Source organism: Haemorhous mexicanus, chromosome 2 (genome assembly GCF_027477595.1).
Source record: "Haemorhous mexicanus isolate bHaeMex1 chromosome 2, bHaeMex1.pri, whole genome shotgun sequence".
Classification (NCBI taxonomy): domain Eukaryota; kingdom Metazoa; phylum Chordata; class Aves; order Passeriformes; family Fringillidae; genus Haemorhous; species Haemorhous mexicanus.
The window spans coordinates 109,094,708-109,119,728 of record NC_082342.1 but is presented as its reverse complement, the minus strand read 5'-3'; the positions used below and the strand labels follow the sequence as shown (position 1 = coordinate 109,119,728).

Sequence of the window (25,021 nt, the reverse complement as noted above, 5' to 3'; positions counted from 1 at the left end):
CTCCACATCATCCTGATATAAACCATCTGTAATCAGGTGACAGAGGTATTGCCTTACCAAGCAATGCAGTCATGCAACATCTGCCAGGTGGAGACAACAGGCAGACAGCACTGTGAAATATATCAATGAGATGTGCTGTGGATGAAATCAGTCTTAGATTGTCTAGTTTCACAAAAAAACTGTATTTTCTTGGTGTGTTCCATGACAAATTATTGGATTAAGGTTGTTTCCAACAGATAATCTGTTTCCAACAGATTAACATACTTACTTCAGCACTAATATCTTGAAGAATATCCCCAAGTAAATCATCCTTAGACAGGTCCACAGTTTTCTGTAAGGTAAGATTAGGCAAACAGTTCTCAGTTATATGTGCACACCCAATCAGAACAGCAGTAAATGACTAGAGGATTTCCACAAAACACACACAATATTTTCAGAAATGCTCCAGACACATGGGATCATAATAGAAGTTTGTTTCACTAGACACAAGAAACTAAAATGAGTCTTTGGTTTACTCCACTCCCACTAAAACTGTGAACAAGTCAGAAATATTTAAATTCAAAAATGTAAAAACTTACATCTGTGTTTTTCTTCCCAGCACTGGCCATAAACATAGACTTAATTGTGTTTGGCTTTGACACCACAGATTTTTTCACATTCTTTTTATCAATTGTAGATGTTCTGCCACCTTTTCCTACCAAAACAAAAAATTAGAAATCGTGAATTTTACATAAGAAAAGTTCAATGTTTAGAAATCCAGTTATTAGCAGGAATAGATAGCCAAGGTAGTCTGCTTCTTCTACCTTACACTTCTGGCTGAAATGAAGCCTAGTCATCTTTCAGCTTTGTAGCAGCTGTCATGCACACACAAAAAATGAAAAACCCTCTCATCACCCTGTCTTTCCTAATCACGTCAGAGATGCCTTTTGCATACTCCAGAAAAAGGACAAAGATATTTTACATGGAAGCATCTCCAGGGAATAAAAAAATGAGTGTCCAAAGAGTTTGGCACTGGGCTTGGATTCTCAACATCAGGCTCAGTTTCTCAGTTTGCCACCAGATTCCATTAAAAAGTGGGAAACGCATATGATGCTACATTCTTACAAGGATGTAAGTATTTTAGTGGTCAAGAGAAACCACACATCTTTTAGGCACTGGCTTTGATTCCCCCCAGATGAATTTTTTCTAGAAGTGAATCCCCATTCCAGAGAAGACTGAGCAGCAGTGCCCCAGTCGTGCTGAAGCAGTTAACGGTGATGTGACCTCAATTTGTGAGCCTCCATCCTCTGCATCACTGGGGCTGAATAAAATCCAGAGGCACTGAATGACAGAGCTTCAAGTAATCTGTCATTTGGCCATACTTACCACAATTACTGATGGCAGGAAGTTGCCAATTTTGGATACCTTTTAAAAGACCCTGGCAGACAGTCTCCACTGATCACATGCAAGTGTGACACACGCAAGTGGTCACATACCTTTCTTATTGGAAATAAGAGCATCATCATCCAGATCTTCATCAAAGATTTCCCTTCCATCTTCTACGTAACCTATCCCATCTGTAGGAAAATTGTTAAAAAACTGTGGTTTAAATTCTGTCTTCTGATATTCCTGAATTTTTTACATATTAAACACTTTCCCCCCTTTAATACAAAGCAAAAGTTACAAAAGCAAGTATTAAAAACTACAGCACTCTCAGCTGTATCTTCTATTATACTAAATATATTCTTACATATTTAATTAAAAATTATCAATAACAGTACATTTTTTGGTAAAACTGTAATGCTCATAACTGGAAATAAAATCTCAACAACAGGTCTTCATGGAAAAATATTTTTATTATCATACTAACGGACTACTATGAGCACAATCCCAGATTAATTTCCACTAAAAGAATGCCTTTCTCTTGTCTCCCAAAACAAATTCTAAGAATGTACTAACAATAACTTACCTCAAAGCATGAACATTACGAAGCCTACTTGAATTATAACACTAGAACCAAAATAACTCTCCAAATTAATCTAAACTTACCATCATCAACAATCCAGTCATCATCCTGACGGTCTCTGACCATCTTGGAGTATTCATCCTCATCTATTTCATCATAAACACCCGTGAACTCCTCAACCTACAGTTAAGGCATATGAGGATTAACAGTTTCCATACCATCAATACTGCAGATCATCAGGCAGAATGTAAAAGTTCCTAAGAATGCATGCAGGGTTCCTACAATGCTACACTGTTCACAACTTTTGGCAGTGATAAAAGACACGTTATCACATCTTAAAATTATCACAATATACTGAAATTCAATCTACTGAAGCACTGGCAGAGATTTCATTTGAAAGCTACTTGCTTTTTTGCTCATTTCATTACCAAAAAAAAATTTTAAAATAAAAAACCTAGCAGTGAAAACTTGTGGCCTTGGCTCTAGTCTCAAACAGCAATCTGAGCTGAACGAAAAGGCAAGGGATTTGATGTACCCAAGCAGAGTGTTCACAGAAAATTTGCATGATAATGATCTAAGGACTTCTGGTTTCTTTACATTGATTCACCTCAATGAGGAAGTCACTTCCTGTTGGCACCACGATTGGACAATGTTACAGTATCAATGTTACACTGCCAGATTTCAGTTCCACCACTTAAATTGTGGTCTATTTGTGGAAACACAGCATATCAATATTAATGGATTTCAGTCATGTTAAGTTCTGAAATAAAGTTTAATATAATTTGAGATTTTTAAAAAAAGTACTTCCTATTATAACATTAACTATGCAATTTTAAAAACTGGTCCTTCCCTGTAGCATAGTTGTTAAGCAAAGGCAGTTAACAAAACTGGGTTAGTTTTGAAAACAGAAAGAAACAAATAAATTATATTAGAAAGCAGAAAACTACAGCTACACTCAGAAAAACATACACTATTAAAAACACAAAAGCTGATCTGAAAGGCTTGTTTTGTTTCCTCTAACTTTTACATATCTATAAATAATGATTAAGCTTCTCAGCTCACATTCACTTTTAATTAAGAAGAAAAGATGAGGATTTTTCACCTCATATTTTAATTTTTCCCCAGCTTTGGCTTTTTTCAGACGTTCAAGTGCTTCTTGTTGGCCTCTTCTATTCTTCCTCTCACGTCTAGAACGTGATGCTGCAAAACTTCCAGACTCACTCATAGCTGCAATTAATTAAAAACAAAAGAAATTAGTTTAACAACGAGGTGTTAGTTTTGGTACTTCAGTGTCAGTGATGCATTAATAGATGACTGCAATTTTGCCGAAAACCAAAACCTACTTGGCTATAAGCACAGTCACAGATGGCTCTTCCTAAGCCAATTCTGGAATGACACTGAGGGCATGGCCTGACAGGGAGTTCAAACAGCCCTCTCATGCCAGCTCACACTGAGCATGAAGCTACCACCTAGATTTCCAAAGCACCCCTCAAATCCCATCAGCCTTTCCCCGTAAGAGAACCCCCCCACCACCCTTTCCTTGGGAATTTCCAGCTCCTTTTATTTTGCATGTCTCCATGACAACTCAGGAATACCAGACTTGGCAAGGCCTACACTGCTACAAAGCAGCGATGTTTTTAGGCGGTTTCCAAAACGTTTGAGTGTGACCAGATTGAGACAAACTAGAACTCTGTTGACAGCTGACACCCCATTTCCTCTTCCACTTTCTTCCCTTCCAAATGCTCTCCCCAGTAAGAAGATGCTTTCTACTTCTCCAGATCTTTTTCTCTTCCTCTTAATTTGGGGGAGGAACACTTATCTGACCAGAGGGAACAAACGGACCCAATCCAAGTCCTAGCAGCAAACAAACGGCCCAGGGACACGGCTGCGGGCCCAGCGTGAAGAGCTGCACACCCCGTGCAGGCGGAGGAGCTCCACGGCTGGCCAGCCGGCCAGAGGAGCAGGGCACTTCCCTCCTGGGGGCAGCAGGACATCGACTTGCGAACAGAGCTGCACATCAGCAGCGCAGCCGCGAGAAGGCCGGATCTGCATTGCTAAGGGCTGGGGTAAAAGGAGCATTTTCACTGCCAGCTGCCCCGTGAGGGAGAACTGCAAAGACGGACAGCTCTGGGCGCGTTTATCTTCTGTCAATCCTCCGCCTTTACTGTACGTCAGCGCCTCAGGCAATGCGCTCCTCTAGGACAAGCGTGTTTCCAGCCCCAGCCGGGGCCACCCGCGCCCGCCCTTGCCCCCCTGGGCTGAGACGCGACCGGGGAGAGCTGCCCCAGCCTTCGGGGCTCAACCGCCGGCGCGGGGCCGTGCGGCCCGAGCCCGTCCCCGGGCGGATCCGCCCCCGTTCCGCGCCCGCCCGGAGCGGGTCCCGCCGCTGGGGCAGCGCGGGCACGGCCCCGCCGAGGCTCCCAGAGGGACGCGGGACCCTCAAGCGGCGCTGTCCGCCCCCACCACGACCGACCGACCGACCGCCGCGCACGCGCGCTCCCGCGCCCGGTGCGCGCGCGCTCGCCCTCGCCGCCGCCAGCGCCGCTGCCCGGTCGCCCCCCGCCTGACAGCGAAGTGCCGGCGCCTGCAAGGGACGGGGACAGGCAGGAGGACAAGGACAGGAGCCCCGGCCACCCCGCCGCCCCCGGGTCTCACCGTCCCGGCCCCGAGCGCTGCTCTCGGCCATGGCGCTCGCGCCAAAGGCTCCTGAAAGTGGCGCGAGACAGGAGCCCCGCGCGCCGCCGCCGGAGCCGCAGCCAATCAGTGGGCGCGGGGGCGGGGCCGCCACAGGCGCGGAGGGAGCGCGGTCCGCGGGAAGGGCCCGGCCGTGTCCCGCCCCCCAGGAGCGCGGGGCCCGCAGCGGGAGCGGCGCTCGGGGCAGGGCGGAGCCGCTTCCTGCAGGCGGCCTGCACCTCCGGGCCGCGGCCCAGGCCTGCGCTGGGCCCGCTGCTGCGGCCGCGGCTTTGCAGGCGTTCTTTTGGCGCCAGGGCCCGCGGTATCCCGCGAGTCTGAAGGGTCTGAGCAGGGCTCCGTCTGCTGCGGAGGCCCATAGCCCGTATGGGTCCGGTGCCGCAGTTGGGGCAAAGCCATGTTTAAATGCTTTGTCATAAATATATCACGTCTGAATGTCACGTATAAAATACATCTCCTGAGCTGGGAGAAGGCGGTGGTCGATGCCAGGTGGATAAAGGCTGGAGCGTGAGGGTGAAGAATCACCTGCAACAATGTTCTCAGCGGGAGAAACGGGGATTTCCCTCACGGTTTCCATCGATCTGTAACCCCTGATGGGCAAATAGTGATCATGACAACATTAACTTATGTAGGAGCCGTGCTGTTTTTGCATATTTAGGTATGATGCTCTATCACAAGTTTCAGGAACTTCTTCAGTTAATAACTAGGGTGTTTCAGAGGCTGGACAGCTTAGTGGCAAAATATGTTTTTATATGTATATTTGTGTGTGTATATTTAACATGCACATATAGTTGGGGTTTTATATATATAATATTGGATGCCTTCCTATTTTCCAAACCCCTTTTCCTTTTTATTTTCTTCTTCACTACAAATGGAAAGAAAAAAAAGTAGATTCTGACTGGATTTCTGATATCTCAAGAGGCCAAGTGTGTGTAAGGCTCTGAGAAAAGACCCTCTAGACCTTTGTTCTTGCATACCCCTGACTTGGTCAGGGTAGGAAGGTGGGATATGTTCTCTTCTTTTTGATGCTACAGAGATACCTTCACTCAAATGTGTCAAGAGTACTTACACAACAGCCTTCAGCTGAGAAGCAAGGACCGTGTCCAGAAAATTATATATTTCAGTTTCAAGCAAAGATGGGAAAAGGTTTTAAAAGCTTCAATTAACAGAACTGAAGTGGTTCAAGTCCTCTCTTCTAAAAGTGTTCACATCTGTCTATGCGTGCATTCAGAAACCCAGGGAAACTGATGGGGTTCATGCTATTTCACCACAGATTAGCCTCGATATTTTGTCCAAAAACATCAGTGCTGGCCAGTCATTACTCAAAAAACCTACCACCATCATTGTAGAACTTGGTGGAGATGCATTTACTGCTCATGAAAATATGCAGGCGCTGACTCCAGCTTCTTCCAAAGGCAGGTGGCACCACAGGGCCCTCTCCTTGGAGCTGATATGCTGTTGCAGAAATATGAACCAATATTATTAGGTCTGAATAAAATGATTGTTTTCAACTATATGAAGATAATTTATGTGGTTCTGAAAATGAAAATTACTTTCCTTCCTTCTCCACCAGGACTCCTTTGCATTAGTAAGAGAAATAAAAATCCTCCCAATCCTCCAGACTTGCATTCCCAGGTACTAGTGGAACATTATCCCACTGGACCTAGTCTAGGTGGAAGCAGAAGAATGACCCCAGCCACCTGTGGCAGCTCCTGGATGCCAAAAGAGGCTGGACACTCACAGACAGAGTGCCCATTGCCAGGGAGAGTGAGACCCCTCTCAGCTGTACCTAGTTAACAGGCCAGCTTAGCTGTAGCAAACGTGCATCCTTGGAAACACTGATGGCCACAGGAAGAATGCCTCTCTGATCTGCTGTCCTGGTTTCCACCACAATCGAGTTAATTTTCTTCCTAGTAACTGGTACAGGGCTGTGTTTCGGATTCTGGGAATACTAATGCTGATAACACACAGATGTTTTGGTTGTTGCTGGGCAGTGTTTACCCTAAGTCAAGGGTTTTTCAGCTTCTCACTCCACCCTGCCAGCAGGGAGGCTGCAGGGCACAAGGAGCTGGGAGGAGGCACAGCCAGGACGGCTGACCCCAGCTGATATTCCACACCATAAGATGTTGTGCCCAGTATATAAACTGGGGGGGAAACTGGCCAGAGGCCACTGCTCAAAACTGTCTGAGCATCAGTCATTGGGTGGTGAGCAATTGCACTGTGCATCACTTACTCTGTGTATTCTAATTATTGTTGTTCTTCTTTTCTCTTCCCTTTTTCTCCTATTAAACTGTTTTTGTCTCAACCCCAATACTTTACTTTGGGTTTTTTCCCCCAATTCTCTCCCACATCCCACACAGGGGGTGGGTGGGAGAGTGAGTGAGTGGCTGTGTGCTGTTTATCAGCCTGCCAGCTTAAACCAACAACACCTACACAAACCCTCTCCTTCATAGGAATGTGGCACTATTTGCTTCACTTCTTTTTTTAAACGTGCACAATCACCAAGAGTGATTTGGGGTTCAAAATCAGAAGTTACTCAATTTTTAAGCTATAATACATAAACATTTATAAACTAACAATATCTCTAAATTCTTCAGTGAATAAAACTAGAATGCTAGTGCATTTCACATATACCTAGCCTTCACATGCTTTGGATTTTTGAATTGGCTGGACTTTATTGCTTTTGATTACAATTAAACAATACTCTTTGTCAGCTGTCATGTGAACAGTGGCATGTTTGTCATTCAGGTGATGCCGTGCTTTGAACACAGTGACACAGTTAATTTCCCAAACGGAAGTTGTTGCCATAGCTCCACTGTGGAACAGCGCAGATCAAACAAAAGACTTTTTCATGGGTGCTCCTTCAATCCTGACATTCATCTCTGGCCATAACAAGAATGCATCTGTTTCCCACAGCACAGCATAACAAGCATATTTAAATGCTGCAGGGAGAAAAAAATAAAAGGTGGGGGGGATGGATGGGCTTTGCTTTGGGGAGGAAAAATAATCCAGCAAGATTTGGGACTTCCTCTGCTAAAGGCTTTATCACAGCAGATTGCTTTGAGCTAATCTTTACCCTCCCTTTGGCCAACCATACAAGAACAACTTGGCATGACCTTTGCTCAGTTGTCTTTTAAGAACAAGAAGTGGGAATTCTGGTGGTCCAGAGCCAACAAGATCCCCTCGAGGCAAGTGTGATAGCTACAGAGAAAAGTGCAAGACAAGCATAGTAACGAAGATGGTAGGCAGCAAAAAACACAGTACAGAAGAAGAAGCTCAGGAAACTTCAAGATTTCAACAAAAGGTGACAAAGATGTATTTTTTGTTTTGTTTTCTCAGAGCTGTAATTTAAATTTGTAAGTTATTAATAGTAAATTCTGTAAACTCATTGCAAGCGTTCCAAGATAATATAAACAGTAGTTTACATTAGCATAGGAAAGTACAAATGTAGTATCAAAATTAAGTGAAATTGACAAAATAATTACTGTACTGAAGATTATTTTTTGTTCCTTTTAATGACTAGAGTGTGCTGATCTGCTGCAAAAACAGTAGGACAAAAAGTTAAAACTCTCAGATTCAGATGTTATACATTAAGCTTATGGTGGGCAATGCTTTTGATGATGGAAAAAAAACCTGTTAAAACTAAGAGTGGTAATATAAAAACAATGCCAGTAAATCGTGAATGACAGCAAAATAGGAAATTCACCTATACTATGTCTACCTCAAAATGCTTAAATGTTATTATATTACATAGTTAAGTCTGTTAAGTACAGACTATCTTTGTGGAGAATTGTGTGTGTGTGCATGCTACTCAAAATATGAGCGTATATGTGTTATGTGTATGTTTCCTACAAACATGAAGTATTTCATTATCTTACTTTTAATCTTTACATTGGTCTGAATTAATGCACATTATCACTAAATTAAATTAAAGTTTTTCCTTCTAATTTCATCCAGCTCTGACCACTTCTGCAGCTGCTTACTAAACTGTGCTATGCATGTGACATTTCAACAAGAATTATTTAATTGTTTGGGGTACTAAACTCCTAAAGAAGTTATTAAAACTAGTTTTATAAATTAAAATGAAAAGAAATCTCAAATTACTACCTTACAAGATATCTTTGCCTTCAAAACTCTTGACATATAGGTAATTGACAGAAGTATGAAATAATAGATGGTTCTCCTTGTGTTTATCAATAATGATAATGCAGACATTTATGTTAAAAGGTAAATTCCTTGCTTAACAGGCCTCTAAATGCCTTTTGTTCACTGCACAGCCCTTTTTAATTTCCTACCTGAGTTACTTGCTAACAACAGGATGAAAAGAATAAAGTTGTTATTAGGGTGTTAAGGCTCTGAAACAAAAATGTGAAATAGAAAAAAGAACACACGCTAATCTCCATTACAACAGAAAAAGTCAATGGAATGAACATTCAGAGACACTTTTTTTCATTTTTAAACAAACACAATTCAATTCTGATTGCAGTTAAATTACAGCAAATCCTAGTAACTGGACCAGAATTGGTGAAATTATGCTATCTGGAACAGAGAACAGAATCTCATCACCTGCCTACCTAATACAATATTCCTATTCAAGCCTGGAAGAAAAGTACAAAATATTATAATGTACATTAAATAGGGAAGACAAGTGAGAGCAAACTCACAGAAAATGAGCCCTCACATAATTATAATGTCTAAGAATTAAGTCTGATACCAGTGGTATTCAGAGCATAGTTATTGCCACAGCATGAAAGTCTCTGTTTTAACTACTTTCAGCACTCTCTCTTTACAATTGCACAGAAATGAACAATTAATGTATAAGCAGAACATTATTGCAGAGAGGCTGTTACATTTCAAGACCTGGCTGAAGATCAAATGTGCTTCCATGGGTGAATACTCTCAGCATTCACTATTTCTGATCCCTTAGGCAGAAGGGAGGACAGCATCATGAGATGCTGCAGTCTTCTTGTAACCCTGACAGCTCTGGTGCTGGCCTGGTGGTGGGGGAAGGCTGTGCTCACACCGTGGGGAAGCAGCAAGGGCCAAGTGCTCCCTGCAGCAGGGGAGCCTGGCGGGAAGCTGGGGCCTTTTCCCCCAGCCTGAGGACTGTGAGCAGGGCAGCCTGGAGATGGGAGTAGGGATCAGCTGGGACAAGTCCATGGTGATGACACTGGTCTCAAAACAAACCACAAACACGACTCAGGATCAGGTCCAGTGATGATAGCCTGGGTCAGGTGCAGCCCAGTGATCACCAGGCAAGTTGTAGAATGATCTGGGTTTGAAGGAACCTTAAAGGTGATCTAGTTCCCACCCTTGTGTCACAAGCAGGGACACCTTCCACTGGACCAGATTGCTCAAAGCCCAATTCGGTCTGGTCTTGAACACTTCCACTGGGGACACACCAAACAAGTCCATTAAACAAGGCAGGTTCCAGGTCAGGCTAGGGAGCCAGGGTCATGGCTGTGGCTGAGCTGGATGGAGACCAGCACTCCTACAGCTCAGCTCCAGCAAGCAACGAGAGCACAGGCCAGAACTCAGAGCCCATGGGCCGAGGACCAAAGTGAGGCTTGGTCAGGACTGTCAGTGCCCTCACAGCCTTGACAGCAACTCCCATTCCCCACAAACAAGGTGTGTCCTCACACCTGAGAGCTCAGAATGGGGGGAGGGATTTAGTTTTTGCAGGTTGTCAGTGGATAACTTTATGGACACTCAACCAGGGCAGGGACAATGCCTGGAAAGAGGCCACAGCAGGTAGACCTAGAGTGGCAGAAACCCTATAGACCAGCCCCAAGGGGCTGCCAGGGGTGTTCTGAGAGGAGGTTCACTCAGGAACTGGGGCTGGACAGGGGGCCAGTACAATGAGGACACCAAAGCCAGTCAGGCTGATGGCACAGGAGGAATTGCAGAAGATCCCACACAGCCATGGGCCAGGCTCAACTCAGGACTTAGGAAGGCCTGATCTAGCTGTCAGGGTGTAGCAAGGGGCAGCTGCTCCAAGAGGACAAGGAGACAATGACATGATAGGGCTGGTGGGGGTGGGGGACTTGACAGCCAGGGCTATGTCCCACAGACCCAGGCAGGGTGAGCTGTCAGGCCCAGCCAAGAGTCCAGATCATCATATAAGATTTTGGACCTGTCTCATCACCGCAGGCAAGGTAGAAACAAAAGTTAGGTCAGGCCTAGTGGTGGTATCTCCTTGTGTGTCGCTGCTCCAGAGCATCTGATCTTGCTTTCCAACACTAGCAAGTCACAAATTTTTAATTCCTTTCAAGTCCAGCTTTTGATTCTTCCTGTGGACACTAGCAGGAAAGTAACTGTGAACCTGAGAGAAAAGGCCTTTCCAGTTAGGTTTGGTACTTAGTCTATCTTAGTTCAGGCAAAATGGAAGAAGCTGATACAGGAAGAGGCATTCAGATAATAACTAGTAAAAGCTATACTAGCTCCCAGATAGCCATTTTACAATGCATAAAGTAGGTGTTTTACTTTAAATAAAGCTTGTGTCTTTATTCAGATTATGAAACTCTCTAGTTATTAAGTTTTTTGTATCCAAAATATTAATGTGAACCCCTAACAATAACTCAAATGCAGTTTACAGTATGATTTCTTATGTTTCAGTTGTCAGGTTTGCATTTGGAAGAGTATGGGCAAAAAGCTGTGAAGGCCCTTGCGTGAAACATTGACAAATGGAAAGATAAAGGTTGACAGGAACAGTGGAGATGAAAAAAAAGTATTGGAGACCTGTAATCCTGGAAAAGATAGCATGACAGAATACTGATGATCAGTCCAAGAAGTTTGAAATTGAGCTGGTGGTAAAGGAAGGCACCAGAGAGATTGAAAATGTATAGAAGTGAGTGCAATACAAATATGTTCAAGAAAGGTAGTCTTAGCTTTGTGTGGATTTAAGGAGATTGGAGTGCTTATCTGGAAAGCCAGAAGAAGAGAAAAAGGGATAGAAGGGATAACGATGCAGTTTAAATGTAAATAGTAAAGAGATTTTTCTTAAATTGTATTTTTTTGTAACAATAAGAAGGAGGGCAGAGAATATGAATCATTCAGACAAAGTTTATACTGAAATATATAGAGAGATCTGTAGCATTCAGCATTGTATTTCTTGTATTTCTAGGAGTAAAGTTGCAGCTGTAGTCCTGTGTTTTCACTACTCTGTAAGAAATCTACAGAGAACCCAAAATAAAACAGGGAGGATAATGGAAAGATTATAACATATGACCTATGAGAAATTACTGCAGCTGGGACAGTTTAGTCTAGAAAAGTCAAGAGACATGTAACAAAAGTACCAGCCTGCCTGCTGAATATCAGCTCTCTACTCCAAATCCTCAAACTACTGTTTCAAAATCTTAACCACAGTAGTAATACAAAAGCCAAGGAGAGTAAATCTGTTCTCTGTGTCCTGTAGCAAAAGCAAGCAGTGACAGTAGTCTGCAGCAATGGAGGTCCAGATTAGACATTCAGAAAAACTTTCTGGTAATAGTGAACAGTGTTAAGAGTGGATTAAATAGATAATTTGGGTTCTGGGAAGGACCAACAGAGGTTAGCTAATCCAATTGCTTTCTAACCTCTGAGCATCCATCAGTAAAGTGTCACTGCTGAGAATACCTCAACCTCCCCTAACATCATTTATTCAATAAGTAAAACCTTGATTATTGAAATTAGCAAGGACAATCTAATAATGAGACATTTCCCACACTAAGTGACCATCTCTCTGACTCGGGAAGAGTGAAATGAAGACAGACACCCTCTTGGTCAAAACCCAGTCATGATTTCCCACCATTTTCTTCAGAAGTGCTTATAGAAGTAGTTAATGAAAGAGCAAGAACAAAAGAACCTCTCCCAAAGTGGGTAACCCCACTTATTCAAACAGAGCTACAAAGCACAAATGAATGGCATAACCAAAGGCCATTATTTTCAAGAATTTGTGTATTTCATATGATTTACATGTAAACTATATAAGAATTAGCAGGACATTTTTAGTTAAACTCTTATATAAAGACTGACTAATTTGATCTTATACAAGTATCCTGAGAACATAGATTTTATTAAACATCACATCTTCACTAAAGAATTGAGGAAAGAAACAGGTATAAAATCACACTGTACCAAATACTATGTTTTTACTTTTCATAATTTTTGGACTGTCATTGCATATAGAAAAATTTTGTGGATTTAATCTGCATACATTTTATAAGAGTATTTCATAAATAGTAATTTTTTTTTATTTATTCTGACAAAAAGAGTATAGTTGTAAGCATTGTGCATTCCAGTGGAATGCTGAACTGCTCTTAAAAATTAATTAAAGCTACAGTATCAGCCAGCATTATATGGAAGCAGCCAAGAGATTGGTGTTGAAGGCAATGAAAACCTATAGGGTGTAGTTTAATTCATACCTTTAATTCTCTACCTTTTTTTCCCACCTACACAGGAGGGAAAAAAATATCAACCATTGTGAGGTTTTAATCTCAGTCTAAAAAGATGTGATTTAACTATTTGATCATCTCAACAATAAGGTATTTTTTTCTGCTATTTTTGACTAATAATTCTAGCATGTCTAGGATTGGCATGACATTGATAGATACATATATGCAGGGATTCGTGCCTACATATATACATACATAGAAACACAGAATCTTAGTAAATCTTTGTCTTACAAAGTCTTGCAGTTGACCTTATGAAGTCTTTCAGTAAAAACCTTCAGTAACCAAAATATGTCCATTGAAGCAAAATTTATTAAAGCTCATCAGTTAAATATTCAGTAATTTATTCTGTTTTCTTTTAGATGCTTGTCTTTGAAGTCAAACACTATTTAACCACACAGGTTTTTTTGGTTTCCTGATGACTTTTGAACAGAAATTATGTGAGGGTCTGCTTGTCTTCATTTTGACTCAATTATAAGTCAGAAGACTTTTGCAGCCTCTCTCAGGCAAAGACCATTTTAAATGCAACTTCTGCTGTGCTAACTGGTGCTTGAGATCCATGAAGCTCAGAGAGGGATCATACTTTCCATTTAAGAAATGAGAGGATTTAAATGTAATATCTAAACAGATTATTAAAAATCTTTTATAATTAACTGTTGCAGTTTGAGAATTGAAGTTCTATATTATAAAAACCTCAAACCACTATGTATCAGGTGGAGCCCTCCTAACAACTGAAGTTTTTCCCTGTTTGGTGCCTATTCAATTCACACCTTGAAATTAGTGGTAGGAGGATTGGTATCGTGGTTTCCTGGCTTGTTTGCCTGTAATTTGTACACCCTGGAACAAGATTTTTATGCATCAGATGTCTGTTCAACCCAAGCAGCTATTACAAAGGGCTCAGTCATTAAAGTCCATGGTGATATGTCCCTGCAACTCGTGAAGAAGTGGCAGGAGGCCATGATCAGCCTGGCACAGGTTATTGGTTACAGAAAAGAAATTAGATGCATGAATCTCCCCACTCATGCCTCTTGCTCCACTGTTCTTTTAAAAGCTGGCTGACTTGTAAGGATTCACAGAAGACCATCTGTTGAGCTTTTCCAATCAAACCTAATTTGTATTTATTTACTTTGGAGAGTAAAGAAGACACACTCTGGCCTTTTGAAAGCTCGTTTAGTCCCAACAGCTAGAAGATGCAGTTTAGGATACGTTATTCAAGATATCCAATATGTTAGACAAATTCTATTTGGACAGACATGACACACCCTACATCCTTCTCTCTGCCATTATTTCAACTTCCTCTTTCTCTTGTAATGAGGTACACAATATTTCTTTTCACGCTCTTCAAACAGAAGGACAGAATACATAAAGTATTTACCAGAGATAGAAATTAAATAAGCAGCATGAAAAGTATTACACTTCCACTTTGAAATTCTGGCCCAGCTTAGATAGGTAATAACACTACTGCAAGAGAGACATCACATGTATATGGAAAAAACTATCATTCTGTAATGTTACATGTATATGGAAAAACCTATCTGTAGAGAGGATAAATCAAAATGCATCTGGAGTCAATAGCACACTCTCAGCATGAAACCAAAGATGAAATTTGTCCTTTCATACTCAAAAGAAATAGAAGGCAAGGGAATTTACATTTTCAGTATATTAGCAATCATCCAACTTCAAGAAAGTCTGCTTTCCTTTAATCTCTATTCCCATTCCTGCTTGATCAGGAAGGGCTGGGCACTCACCTGGATATGTCCATACCTGGTGCTACACCTTCAGGACACCAGCACCAGTCCCTGAAGAGCTGGCATATGTGGTTGGGTTTATAAAAGGGCTGCCTGTTACCTCTGGCTGCTCCAGTCCTAGCACTGCTCATCTGTGCTGTCCAAATATTCTTCTAACAGCATAACACTCCTGCAAATATTTCTCCTAAGAAAATGAGCTACAAATTTCAGGCCGAGTGCTGCATTAATCATGGTTTAATCATTTCCCTTGAGTATGCTTTCCATAATGTGTGAGTAGTTCTTGCAGAATCACTGATAAAGGAACTTAGTTGATAGGGAAAAGATTCAGCTGTGAGATTCGCTTAGTTTGGCTACCTGTTTTACTTGTTTAGCCACCTCTTTTGACATGTATTTTCCTTTTTTCTTGACAGCTGTCTCATTCTTCCTTTTGACATTCTCTTTTCTTTCTACATTCTTTCTCATTTCCTCTTATTTACTTATCTACCCTTTCCCTTTCACCTAGTTCATACATTTTTGTATTACACTTGGTTTTCTTTGAAGATGTGCAGAAGATAAATACATTTGAAATTCAGGTCTCAAGGGGAAAGACCCTGAGGCACAATTGTCTTGTAACTCCTCACAGTCTGGATGGCCTTAGATGCCCATGTCCTCTGATGAAGTCTGATTTATAAAAACAATACTGACAGTGCCCACTGAAGCTAAGTATTACTGAAATCCACTTTTTTGATTCTATCAAGGTTAACAACAGCCAATGGAGCCTCTCTGTTGTAAAAATTTTGGGCTTTATATTATCTTGGTTATATTCATTTGCTATTTAAGAGTAAGAAGGATGGTAATTTCACTTCAGCAGTGTAAAAGCTACAGTTCTGTGTGCTGAAGCAGCTCTACAGCACAACCAGAGATGTAGTCGTGGCTCCTAGGCAGGTGTCAGCCAGGTTCCATGCGAAGGGCCTGGGAACTCTGAATTTTCCTATGATTAGAAGCATTTTCCTGCATTTAGAGAGAACGGCTACCATTACAGCCATGTTCTTTATCCATCTCTCGGCAGAACCGAACGACGCTTTTGCCAAAACTGTTATAATAGCTTTCACTAAAAGGCAATTAATTTTTTCAGGACCAAGAATTCGGTACTCCTAGCCCCGTGCTCCTCCCCGGGGAGCGGAGCGGGCAGGCGGGAGCTGTCCGGTCAGCACCGCCCCGCCTTCGCTGCTGCTGAACCAGCCAAACCTCACCGCGGGTCGCTCTGAGGGGTGACCGAGGCCGCCCGGCAGGGTCGGGGCGGACACAGCGATGCGGCTCGGGGTGCCGCGCTCCCTCGCCAAGGCCCGCACCGCTCCGGCACTGAGCGCGCCTGCCGTGCTCGGAACGCGGCTCGGGCTTGAGCCAGCAGTGCCCTGGGGCCAAGAGGGCCAATGGGATCCTGGGGTGCATTAGGGACAGCAGTGCCAGCAGCTCAGGGAGGTGATCCTGGCCCTCCACCCCTCCACTCAGCCCCAGTGAGGCGTGTCTGGAGGGCTGTGTCCAGCGCTGGGCTCCTCAGAACAAGAGATCCTGGAGTGGGTCCAGTGGATGGCAACAAATAGGGTTAAGGGTCTGGAGCACCTCTCTGACAAGGAAAAGATGAGGAAGTTGGGCCTGTTCAGAGTCTACAAGAGTCGACTGAGAGGGAAACTCATTAATGTGCATAAATATCTAAAGGGGGGACGCCAAGAGGACTCAGCCTTTTGGAAGCTCCTCTCTGGGTTGCCCAGCTTAGGACAAGAGGCAGCAGGGAGAAACTGATGCACAGGAAGTTCTGCCTGAACATGAGGAAGAACTACTTCACTGTGCAGGTGACCGGTCAGTGGAACAAATTCCCCAGAGAAGTTGTGCAGTCTCCCTCACGGGAGATGTTCAAGAACCTTCTGGACGCAGTCCTGTGCCATGCGCTGTGGAACGGCCCTGCCCGAGCCAGGAGGCCGGAGCCGCGGCCCCCGGTCCCCTCCAGCCGGGCCCATTCCGGCCCCCTGAGACCCGCGGGGGCGGGGCCCGCCCGCGGAGCCGCCGTGGGCGGTGCGCGGTGGCGCGGCGGGGCAGCAGCCAACCAGAAGCCTGCATGCAAATACGCCGGCCCCGCCCCCGCGCGCGCAGAGCGGGGCGGGGCCCGCCGGTTGCCGTGGCGACGCGAGCGGCCGAGCCCCCGGGCGGCTCCCGGGGAGACCCCCCGCGCCGGGCGGGCCCGGGCGGCGGCCATGCCAGTGCGTGCGGCAGGTGCTGAGTCAGGAAGAGGCGTCCCCAAATCCCCCTCCGAGACCATGGAGGAGCTGGAACACACCTGCCCACAGCCGCGCCTGGTGAGTCGGCCCCGGCCGCGGCCCGCCCGCTCGAGCCGCCCCGGGTGCTGCGGGGCCGCTGGGCCGGGGGCGAGGGAGGGAGCCCGCGGGCGGCCGATGCCGCCTCACGGCGGGTCCCTTTGTGCAACGCCAGGGAAAGGGCCAGCGAAGGCTGTCCGAGGTGGGCTGTGCCGTGCCGTGCAGGAACTCGGGGCAGTGCGGTGACAGCCAGGCAGGATCCTTGGTCCGCCCGTTAGAAACCCGGATCCCCCGCGCTCCCGACGGCTCCGGGCGCGCCCGGGCACCGGCGCGGCTGCCACATGGGTGCGGGTGGCGGGAGAGGCGGCGGGAGGCGTGTGATGGCCAAGCCGTGTTACGATCTCAAAAGCTGCCTGTTTCCAGTAGTGAATGCACAGGAGCGGCCCGCGCTCCAAGGAGCTGGCGGCGGAGAGCGATGGCCGGTCCCAGCCGCTCCGGTGCCGCTCCCGCCGGCATTGACAGCCCCCGGGGGCTCCTCAGTGACCGCCCGGCCCTGCGCTGCCCTGCGGGCCGGGTCTCGGACGGGTTACTGCTCTCAGGAACGGCAAATCCCTCTTTTCTCAACTTTAAGAGTCCGGTGAGGAGTTGCCGGTTCGATTCAGGATGTGTAAGAAAGAAGAGAGTTTCGGAGAGCTTGCGGTTTTTGGGGGGACAGGAGAATGAGGGAGGGCCGGGAGAGTGATACCTAAAATAACTCCTCTGATGCTCATTGCTTAAAGACTCTCTCGGACCGTGTAGGCAACTTTACAAGGCTGCTGTACCCCAAGAGTTCGGGTTCTGAGAGCTGTCCTTCTTTTCATGTGCTCATTTAAAATTTAGAGTGTTTCCTTGCTTCTTATTTAAATCTGTTATTATTCCCAGCAGGAAAGATCTCTCCTTACCTCAGCACGGTATGCACCATTGGCAAGGTGATAGAAAGTTAATAACAGCAATACATAAATGCAATCACAGAATTGTGGAGGCAGTGTCAAGATGTGAGAATGCATGATGTATTCAACAGTTTAGTACTAGAAATTAGATCACTTCACACCGGAATTCAGCTGCAGTGCTAATTAAAACATATTTAAACATCAAACTTCAGTAATTAAATTTAACACTGTAGTTGAGACATTGTTCTGATTTGACAAGAAATAGCAACAGTCATTGGAGCTGACCTAAATTAATATTTTCTTCTTGCTCATGTTATAATTAGATTCATCTTTAAAGGAGGCTGTTAATTTGTTCATGGAAAGCTTTTGGAGCTGTTTTAATAGGGAAAGTTAGCTCAGATGTAGTTGCTGCAGTGTGTTCATACAGGCTAAGATTTCTCTGTCAAAAGCTCAGATATAACAACCTGTTTGAATATATTACTCTGTGTAGTCTGACATTTTAAAAGATTTTAAAGAAAGGAGTGACAATATGATACCAGTATTTACAGTATCAGGCATTCTGGTATAATTTCTGTGGAAATTAAGGTGACAGAGTACATGAGTGAAACAGGAATTCTTTATGATGTTTTAGATCTTCCTGAGTACCAATAATGGACAATGGAGACATTTTCAATAAATGTTTGTGGAAAGTGTGTCCTTATGAAGCGATACCTCATCAGTCATCAGATCTGTTATCTCCAGGCTAAAAAAAAAGGTTGTCTGGTGAAGTATAATGCAGTACACTGAGCTCAGAGCATAGGGAATGAGGCCAACAAGTGTAGTCAAGCAGTGTCTGATGTGAGAAAAATTAAGGGTGGGTGTTCTGAAGAGTTAAAGTGAATCACCCCTTGACAGACAGTCTAATAACATGGACATCGAGTTCCTATGAGAACTTTTTTAAGATCTTCAGTACTTGATCTGATCTCATCCTTTGAAGGCAGCATGTGCAGTGGTGGGCCAGTAACCTTGTCACCTAGATTATTAGTGTAAAGGAAAAAGGGTATCTCAGGTAACATTTTAATATTGTTTGGACCTCAGGATGGCTTTGGTACTTTACAATTATATAACTGGTGGCAAGTCGGTGATATTTACAGATGACTTCTTAATGCTGTTCATTGGTTCTCACACATCTCTAAAATTAATTATCTGGGCTTTCAGGTTATATATAGGCTAAGTTGAAGGAAGCAGTTTTTCTTGAGAAATCGCCTCACATTTTAGAAGGTGAAAAGGGGTTGGTTCTTTTCTGAAACTGTTGTCATCCTTTTCATTTGAAACAGGAATTATTTCTTTAAAGCCGTAAAACTGTGAATATTTTTAATGGATATCTGCCATTAGACCTTTGGTTTTAGGCTATGAAGTCTGCTAGCTTGTCAGGAGCTGTCACATTAGCACTAAAGAACCTATGTCCTTCAAAGATCAGGAAATCAGGGGACATTGAAGGCAATTCTAGGGAAAATTTCAATGTATATTGAAACCTGATGTTTTCCAGTGCCTGGTACTGTTGTCATTCTAAATTGCCATTAATTTTTTCCCAAGACACTCTGTGTATTTTCTTAACCAGCTGGAGAATTAATGAGCGTTTGTGTTGCTCCAGTCAATTCCTCTGCTCCATCTCTGACTTAATCTTTGTCTTCTTTATGTTCTCAACTTCCATATATCTTAATGCCAGGAAAATGTCTCTCTGAGTGACCCCACAGGTCTTGGTTTCAATGCACAACAGAGAAACAAACCCATCAGAGTCACATAGTGGTGATTTTAGGAGTTTTGTGGTCAAGAAAAAACCCTCACAAATAGCATTTCTCCAATCCTGGTTTGCATCCTTTTGCATTTATCCCTTTTCTAATCTGGACCAAACTGCTATGTTAGGCCACGTTCTCATCTGCTGCAGTCCTGTTCATATTTTTAAGACTTGGAATACCCGTGGTCATGGGGGCCTTCACTGTTTTCGGTGGGATAAACACATGACCCTTGGTCATACCATGCCACACATTGCTGGCATGGCATTTGTCCCTGGATAACTTTCAGTAAGCTGCAGAATGCTGCTGGGCTGTGGATCTCAGCCTGGGAATCCTGCCCTTAGGGTTTGCCCGTGTGCATCAGTACTAAAAAGGAAAGCTCTTCGTCTAACTGGGAGATAGCATAGAAGGAAATACCAAAGTGGAAATACAAAACCATGTGAAATTATTTGCTTATTTTTTTATAATTTATTTATGTCGCTTGGGATCAAGAGTTTCACTTTGGTCCCAAGTGTGTGTAGCTCCTTGAAGGATTGGTGTGTCCTTTGAAAATTACCAATCCTCACGTGAAAGAACACTTTCAACACACTTTGTTCAGAGAGACAGTTCCATGCAACATCTTTCATAAAAGAAAACAATGGCAATATATAGGGACAGTGCTGAAGATAAAGCAAATCCAAATACATATTGAAACTTACTTGAAAACAAACTTCAGAATGTACTGCTTGGTCTCATCTTTCCCTTGAACACAGCTTCTTTTCCTTGTACTTCATGTCTCTGTCTTCCAACACAGGCATCAGTGGAAACGTGATAAAGTACTCTTAGGACCTGGGAACCAATGTCTTATTTTCAAAACTGTCAGAGCCTAACTGAGGGTTAGGTAAGTTCAGGGAATGCAGAGCAATGCAACATAAATTTCCATCACTGTACTTAATTTAAGAAACCGGATAAGCAGAAACCCACCTGAGTTAGCTGGGGTGAATTACAGGGGAGGAGAGGGAGTAGATAGGTAGGTATATGGTTGGTTTGGCCTGTGCTCACAGGCACATCAGTGGGTAGAGGGCAAGGCAGGAGGAATTAAATAGCAGTTTTCGTTAATTTAAAGTGAATCTATCTTTAAGATGATGTAAAGAAGCAGGTAAGTGCTGTCCCTGAAATACTGGGCTGTTCAAGGGTGTGTGACATCCATACTACCCTTGGATGTCTGTTCTCAGGCAGCTAAAGCTGTGGCCAGCTCTCATTTCTTGTACAGGAGGTGGCATTGGGGCCCTGTGTGGACCAAATAGTTTATTGGGGACTTTTTCTATCATCATTGCCAGGACAGACTAGCTGGATACTTCACCTATCCATATGGCAGATAAAATATGTTCTGCCAAGGCAGTGCAAGTGTCACAGCCACTTGAGGTTCACCCTTGCAGTCCCAGCACTGCTCCAAAGCCCACATTTACTTCTGTAGTGTTGTGAGATTCAGAGGCTGCAGGCTTTTACAGGTCAATAGGAATTAGGTATTAAGTATCTTGGAGCCGCTGAATCTATAGTACTTGGAGAATGAGACTCAGGTACAACTGGATGTGACAGGTCTCCCATAATTTGAGGTATCAGCTGCTTCAGCCATTTTGTTAATTTTCTTGAGTTTTTAGAAAAAATGAGAGTACATGAATTAAATTTTTTTTCCAATTATTCAAGTACATTTGGAAAACACTTTTATTTTATTGAAGTGCAGAACATTTTAGTGTTTACACACACTGGAGCTGTATAATGGTTCAAGGAGTCACTCTACTTCTTTAGACAATTTCATGTTGCTGCTGTTAAGCAATGAACTCAAACACAAAATCTGAAATAATTGCAAGGAAAATGTACATGCCTTGGATTCCTGTGTTTTCATCCCTTCGTATTTACAAGGAATGTTTTAAGAAGTTCTGACGCAATCCCTAGAATCATTTCAGTATTTTATTTCCATGAGCTTTCATAGATCTTCATATTCATCTTTCCTATATCACTGGAAGGCAGTTTTAATCAGAGGAGCCAATGATTAATGTAGGGGAAGTTTACTGTGGTTAAAAAGTGTCCCATGCATCTGTTTCTCTCACATGATATTATGACAGGGGGTCTGCCATCTGTTTACTTCCATGTGGAATTAAGCATAAATAAATATGTAAATTACTTTACATTTAAGGAACCCAAAATTGCTTTATTTGACTAAATATTTATTTGGTCCTTTAGAAGTTTGGGTTTTGCTGTGGATTAATTTTCATTTTCAAAAATGTTGGCTAGTATATAAAACCACAAACCCATTAAACGTGCCAAGTGAAGTTTGTGCTTGAGGACGTGTAGCACTTAAAAAAACCTAAATTGCCCATAGACATGAAAAATCTGCTTAGATTTCCCCCTATTACATCAGAAGACATGCAGTTTATATACCTTCTGAAATGCTACAGTTTCTGCAGAAAAATGTTGCAGTACATATTTGTCAGGTACACAGAACTACAGATATCTTTTCAGGAATCAGAAATGACCCATAAACACAGGGAGAAAACACTACATTCTATAATTTGCATTCTGTGCTTGAAATGCAATGATATTTTAGAAATAGATTTTATTAGGAGAATATTGCCAACTTCTTAAACTGTGCTGTTGCCATTACGACAAAGGTTTGTATCATACCTTTAAAAAGGAGTGGAAAAATATTGTAAATATATTCTCTCTGCTCCCTCCTCAGGAGCATAGACGACATTATAATATATGTATAAAGTGTAAAAAGAACTCAGCACATGCATGGATATGGAGCAGAAGAAATACAGGATTAGGAGGCAGATTCTGACTACACAGGCAAGAATATGTGTAGTGCATACTCACACATCCACAGTCATGCACAGACATTCAGTACAGCCATAACTGTCTGTCCCAGTGTGTCTGTTGTTTCCATGTAATCTGCTTCCCTGTTTTACACACATACAAACAGATGGTATAAGGTGAAAACCTCTTGAAAGGCACTGGATGAATCAGGGATCTTGTAAAGAAGCCCATCACCCTCCCTATGGGAAAATAGATCTTCCCAGAGTTTCTGCTGACAGCTGAGGAACTGCAGAGTATGTGTCTTCTGTGCAGGAGGAAAAAAATGTTTGGGGTTGTTTTGCTTCTTCATAGCTCTGTTTCTGAGTAATGGTTTATACAAAATGCTGTTCTACATCTGACATTGAATAAATGATAAATGTAAAGTATCTCTGTAAACAAACACAAGTAGAGATTGATTATTTGGCCAAATTCACCCAATAGTTTAGCTGTATAGCTGAGTTGCTTTCAGAATATTAACCCTTGCCCGTGTTGAAGCAGAGTAGAGTTCTTTTAGCCATATATCAGGTGAATTTGCAGATGACACTATGTGGGGTAAGAGTGTTGGTCTGCTTGAAGGTAGGAAGGATCTACAGAGGGACCTGGACAGACTAATTAATGGGCTGAGGAGAGTTGCAGGAGCTCAGTAAGGGAAAGTGCCCTGTCCTGTGCTTGGGTCACAACAACCCCATGCAGCATTACAGGCTGGGGGAGGAGGGGCTTGAGAGCTGCCCAGCGGAAAGGAACCTGGGGTTGCTGGTCACCAGCCAGCTGACTATGAGCCAGCATATGCCTAGGTGGCCGAGAAGGCCAATGGCACCTGGCCTGTATCAGCAAGAGTGTGGCCAGCAGGACCAGGGCAGTGATTGTCACCCTTACTCAACAATGGTGAAGCCACACCTTGAGTACTGTGTCCAGTTCTGGGCCCCTCACTTCAGAAAAGATACTGAGGTGCTGGAGTGTGTCCAGAGAAGGCAACGAGGGTTGTGAAGGGTCTGGAACATGTTCTGTGAGGAATGGCTGAGGTAGCTGGGTTTGTGTCCTCTTGAGGAGGCTCAGGGGGAAGCTCATTGCTCCTACAACTGCCTGAAAGGAGGCTGTTGTGAGGTGGGAGCTGGTCCCTTCTGCTATGCCTAGAGTGAGTGCACCAGAGGAAATGGCCTTAAGCTGAGACAGAGGAGATTCAGATTAGATATTAGAAATTTTTTTTCAGTGTTAGGGTAGTCAGACATTGGAATAGGTTGCCCAGGGATGTGTGGAGTCACCATCCCTGGAGGTGCTCAAGAGGCATCTGGGTCTGGCACTTGGTGATGTGTTTTGGTGGTTTAGGGGTTACAGTGGTAGAGCTGGGTTGACAGTTGGAGTGGATGATCTTAAAGCTCTTTTCCAACCTTCGTGATTCAATGATTCTATACAGTAATGTATAAGTAAAAAGAAATGTGTAATGGACTTTCAAAACACAGGAGCTGGTGTTATCTTCACTGAATTGATCAGTAAAACACAGAGTGGCATTAGAGCAATGGTTACACGGTTTTGGTCTCTTGACCATGGCCAACCTACTCCTGGGCCATCAAGCAGCTGCCACTGGGCATTGAGTTGCACATGCTCCACAGCCAGTTTGGTTCTTGGTGATGGTGTCTGCAGGCTGATGATTGGCAACTGGTGCTCCTTTGAAGGAGCCACAAGCTTCTTTATCCTGGAACGCTGTGTATCCCTCATTGGTGCTGAGGTACCTGACAGCTTTCCTGTCTGCAGCCATCAGGACAGGAGAACATGCAGGCTCACGGGCTGCACAGTGCCATTGCTGCAGTTTGCTCTTCCAGTGAGTCCTGCCTGGATCACTGGCATGCAGAGCTCCTCCCATATCCTTCTGGCTGTGCCTGGGGAGCAGGCTCAAGTGGATGACTTCCCAAGAGTTACATTTCACTTCTAGCTGGTGTTCATGGAGGCTGAGGTGTTTCATTGACAACTCTTTCACTTGAACTCTGCTTGACTTGGGGCCCATCCTACCTCTAGGGATGATTTTGTTTTCTAAATAATGTGTTCTACTTCAGTCAGAAGTCATGGCTGTCATGCAGGAATCTTGTCAAAAAATTCTCTGGCCTTTTGCACATATTATACTAGATTACATAACAGTTGTTCTAGTTTCATAATCTATGAATCTCTACATATATACATCATTATGGTTCTTGAAAAGGCAGTGGAAGCTGCTTTTCCTCTGCAGTATCTTCAGTTTGTAATTACATCTTGCACTTAATAATTACTTAATACTAATGATGAGCAAAGTATATTTGATTGAAGATTAAGCCCAGAAAGAGCAACAAAGTTAATTTGAAATGCTTGCAAACAGAATACTGAAGTTACTGTTCTCATGAGTTTAT

At 43.6% G+C, this 25,021-nt stretch overlaps 2 protein-coding genes across 5 annotated transcripts in view; one reads left to right on the top strand and one right to left on the bottom strand.

The window, feature by feature from the left end:
- POLA1 (DNA polymerase alpha 1, catalytic subunit) overlaps window positions 1–4,727 on the bottom strand; it is a 185,238-nt gene extending 180,511 nt beyond the window's left edge. The window contains 6 exon segments of the mRNA XM_059839928.1: window positions 269–331; window positions 579–694; window positions 1,476–1,556; window positions 2,029–2,125; window positions 3,048–3,172; window positions 4,601–4,727. Coding sequence (XP_059695911.1) covers window positions 269–331; window positions 579–694; window positions 1,476–1,556; window positions 2,029–2,125; window positions 3,048–3,172; window positions 4,601–4,631 — 513 coding nt within the window. The 5' untranslated portion in view covers window positions 4,632–4,727.
- A 12,230-nt stretch (window positions 4,728–16,957) lies between these two features.
- Window positions 16,958–25,021, top strand: part of PCYT1B (phosphate cytidylyltransferase 1B, choline) — a 31,847-nt gene continuing 23,783 nt past the window's right edge. For 2 of the 4 annotated variants that reach the window (XM_059839924.1, XM_059839926.1), the window contains exon 1: window positions 16,958–17,146. In XM_059839924.1, coding sequence (XP_059695907.1) covers window positions 17,045–17,146 — 102 coding nt within the window. In that variant the 5' untranslated portion in view covers window positions 16,958–17,044. The remainder of the gene's footprint in view (window positions 17,147–25,021) is intronic. The other 2 variants (XM_059839927.1, XM_059839925.1) reach the window with 2 other exon arrangements.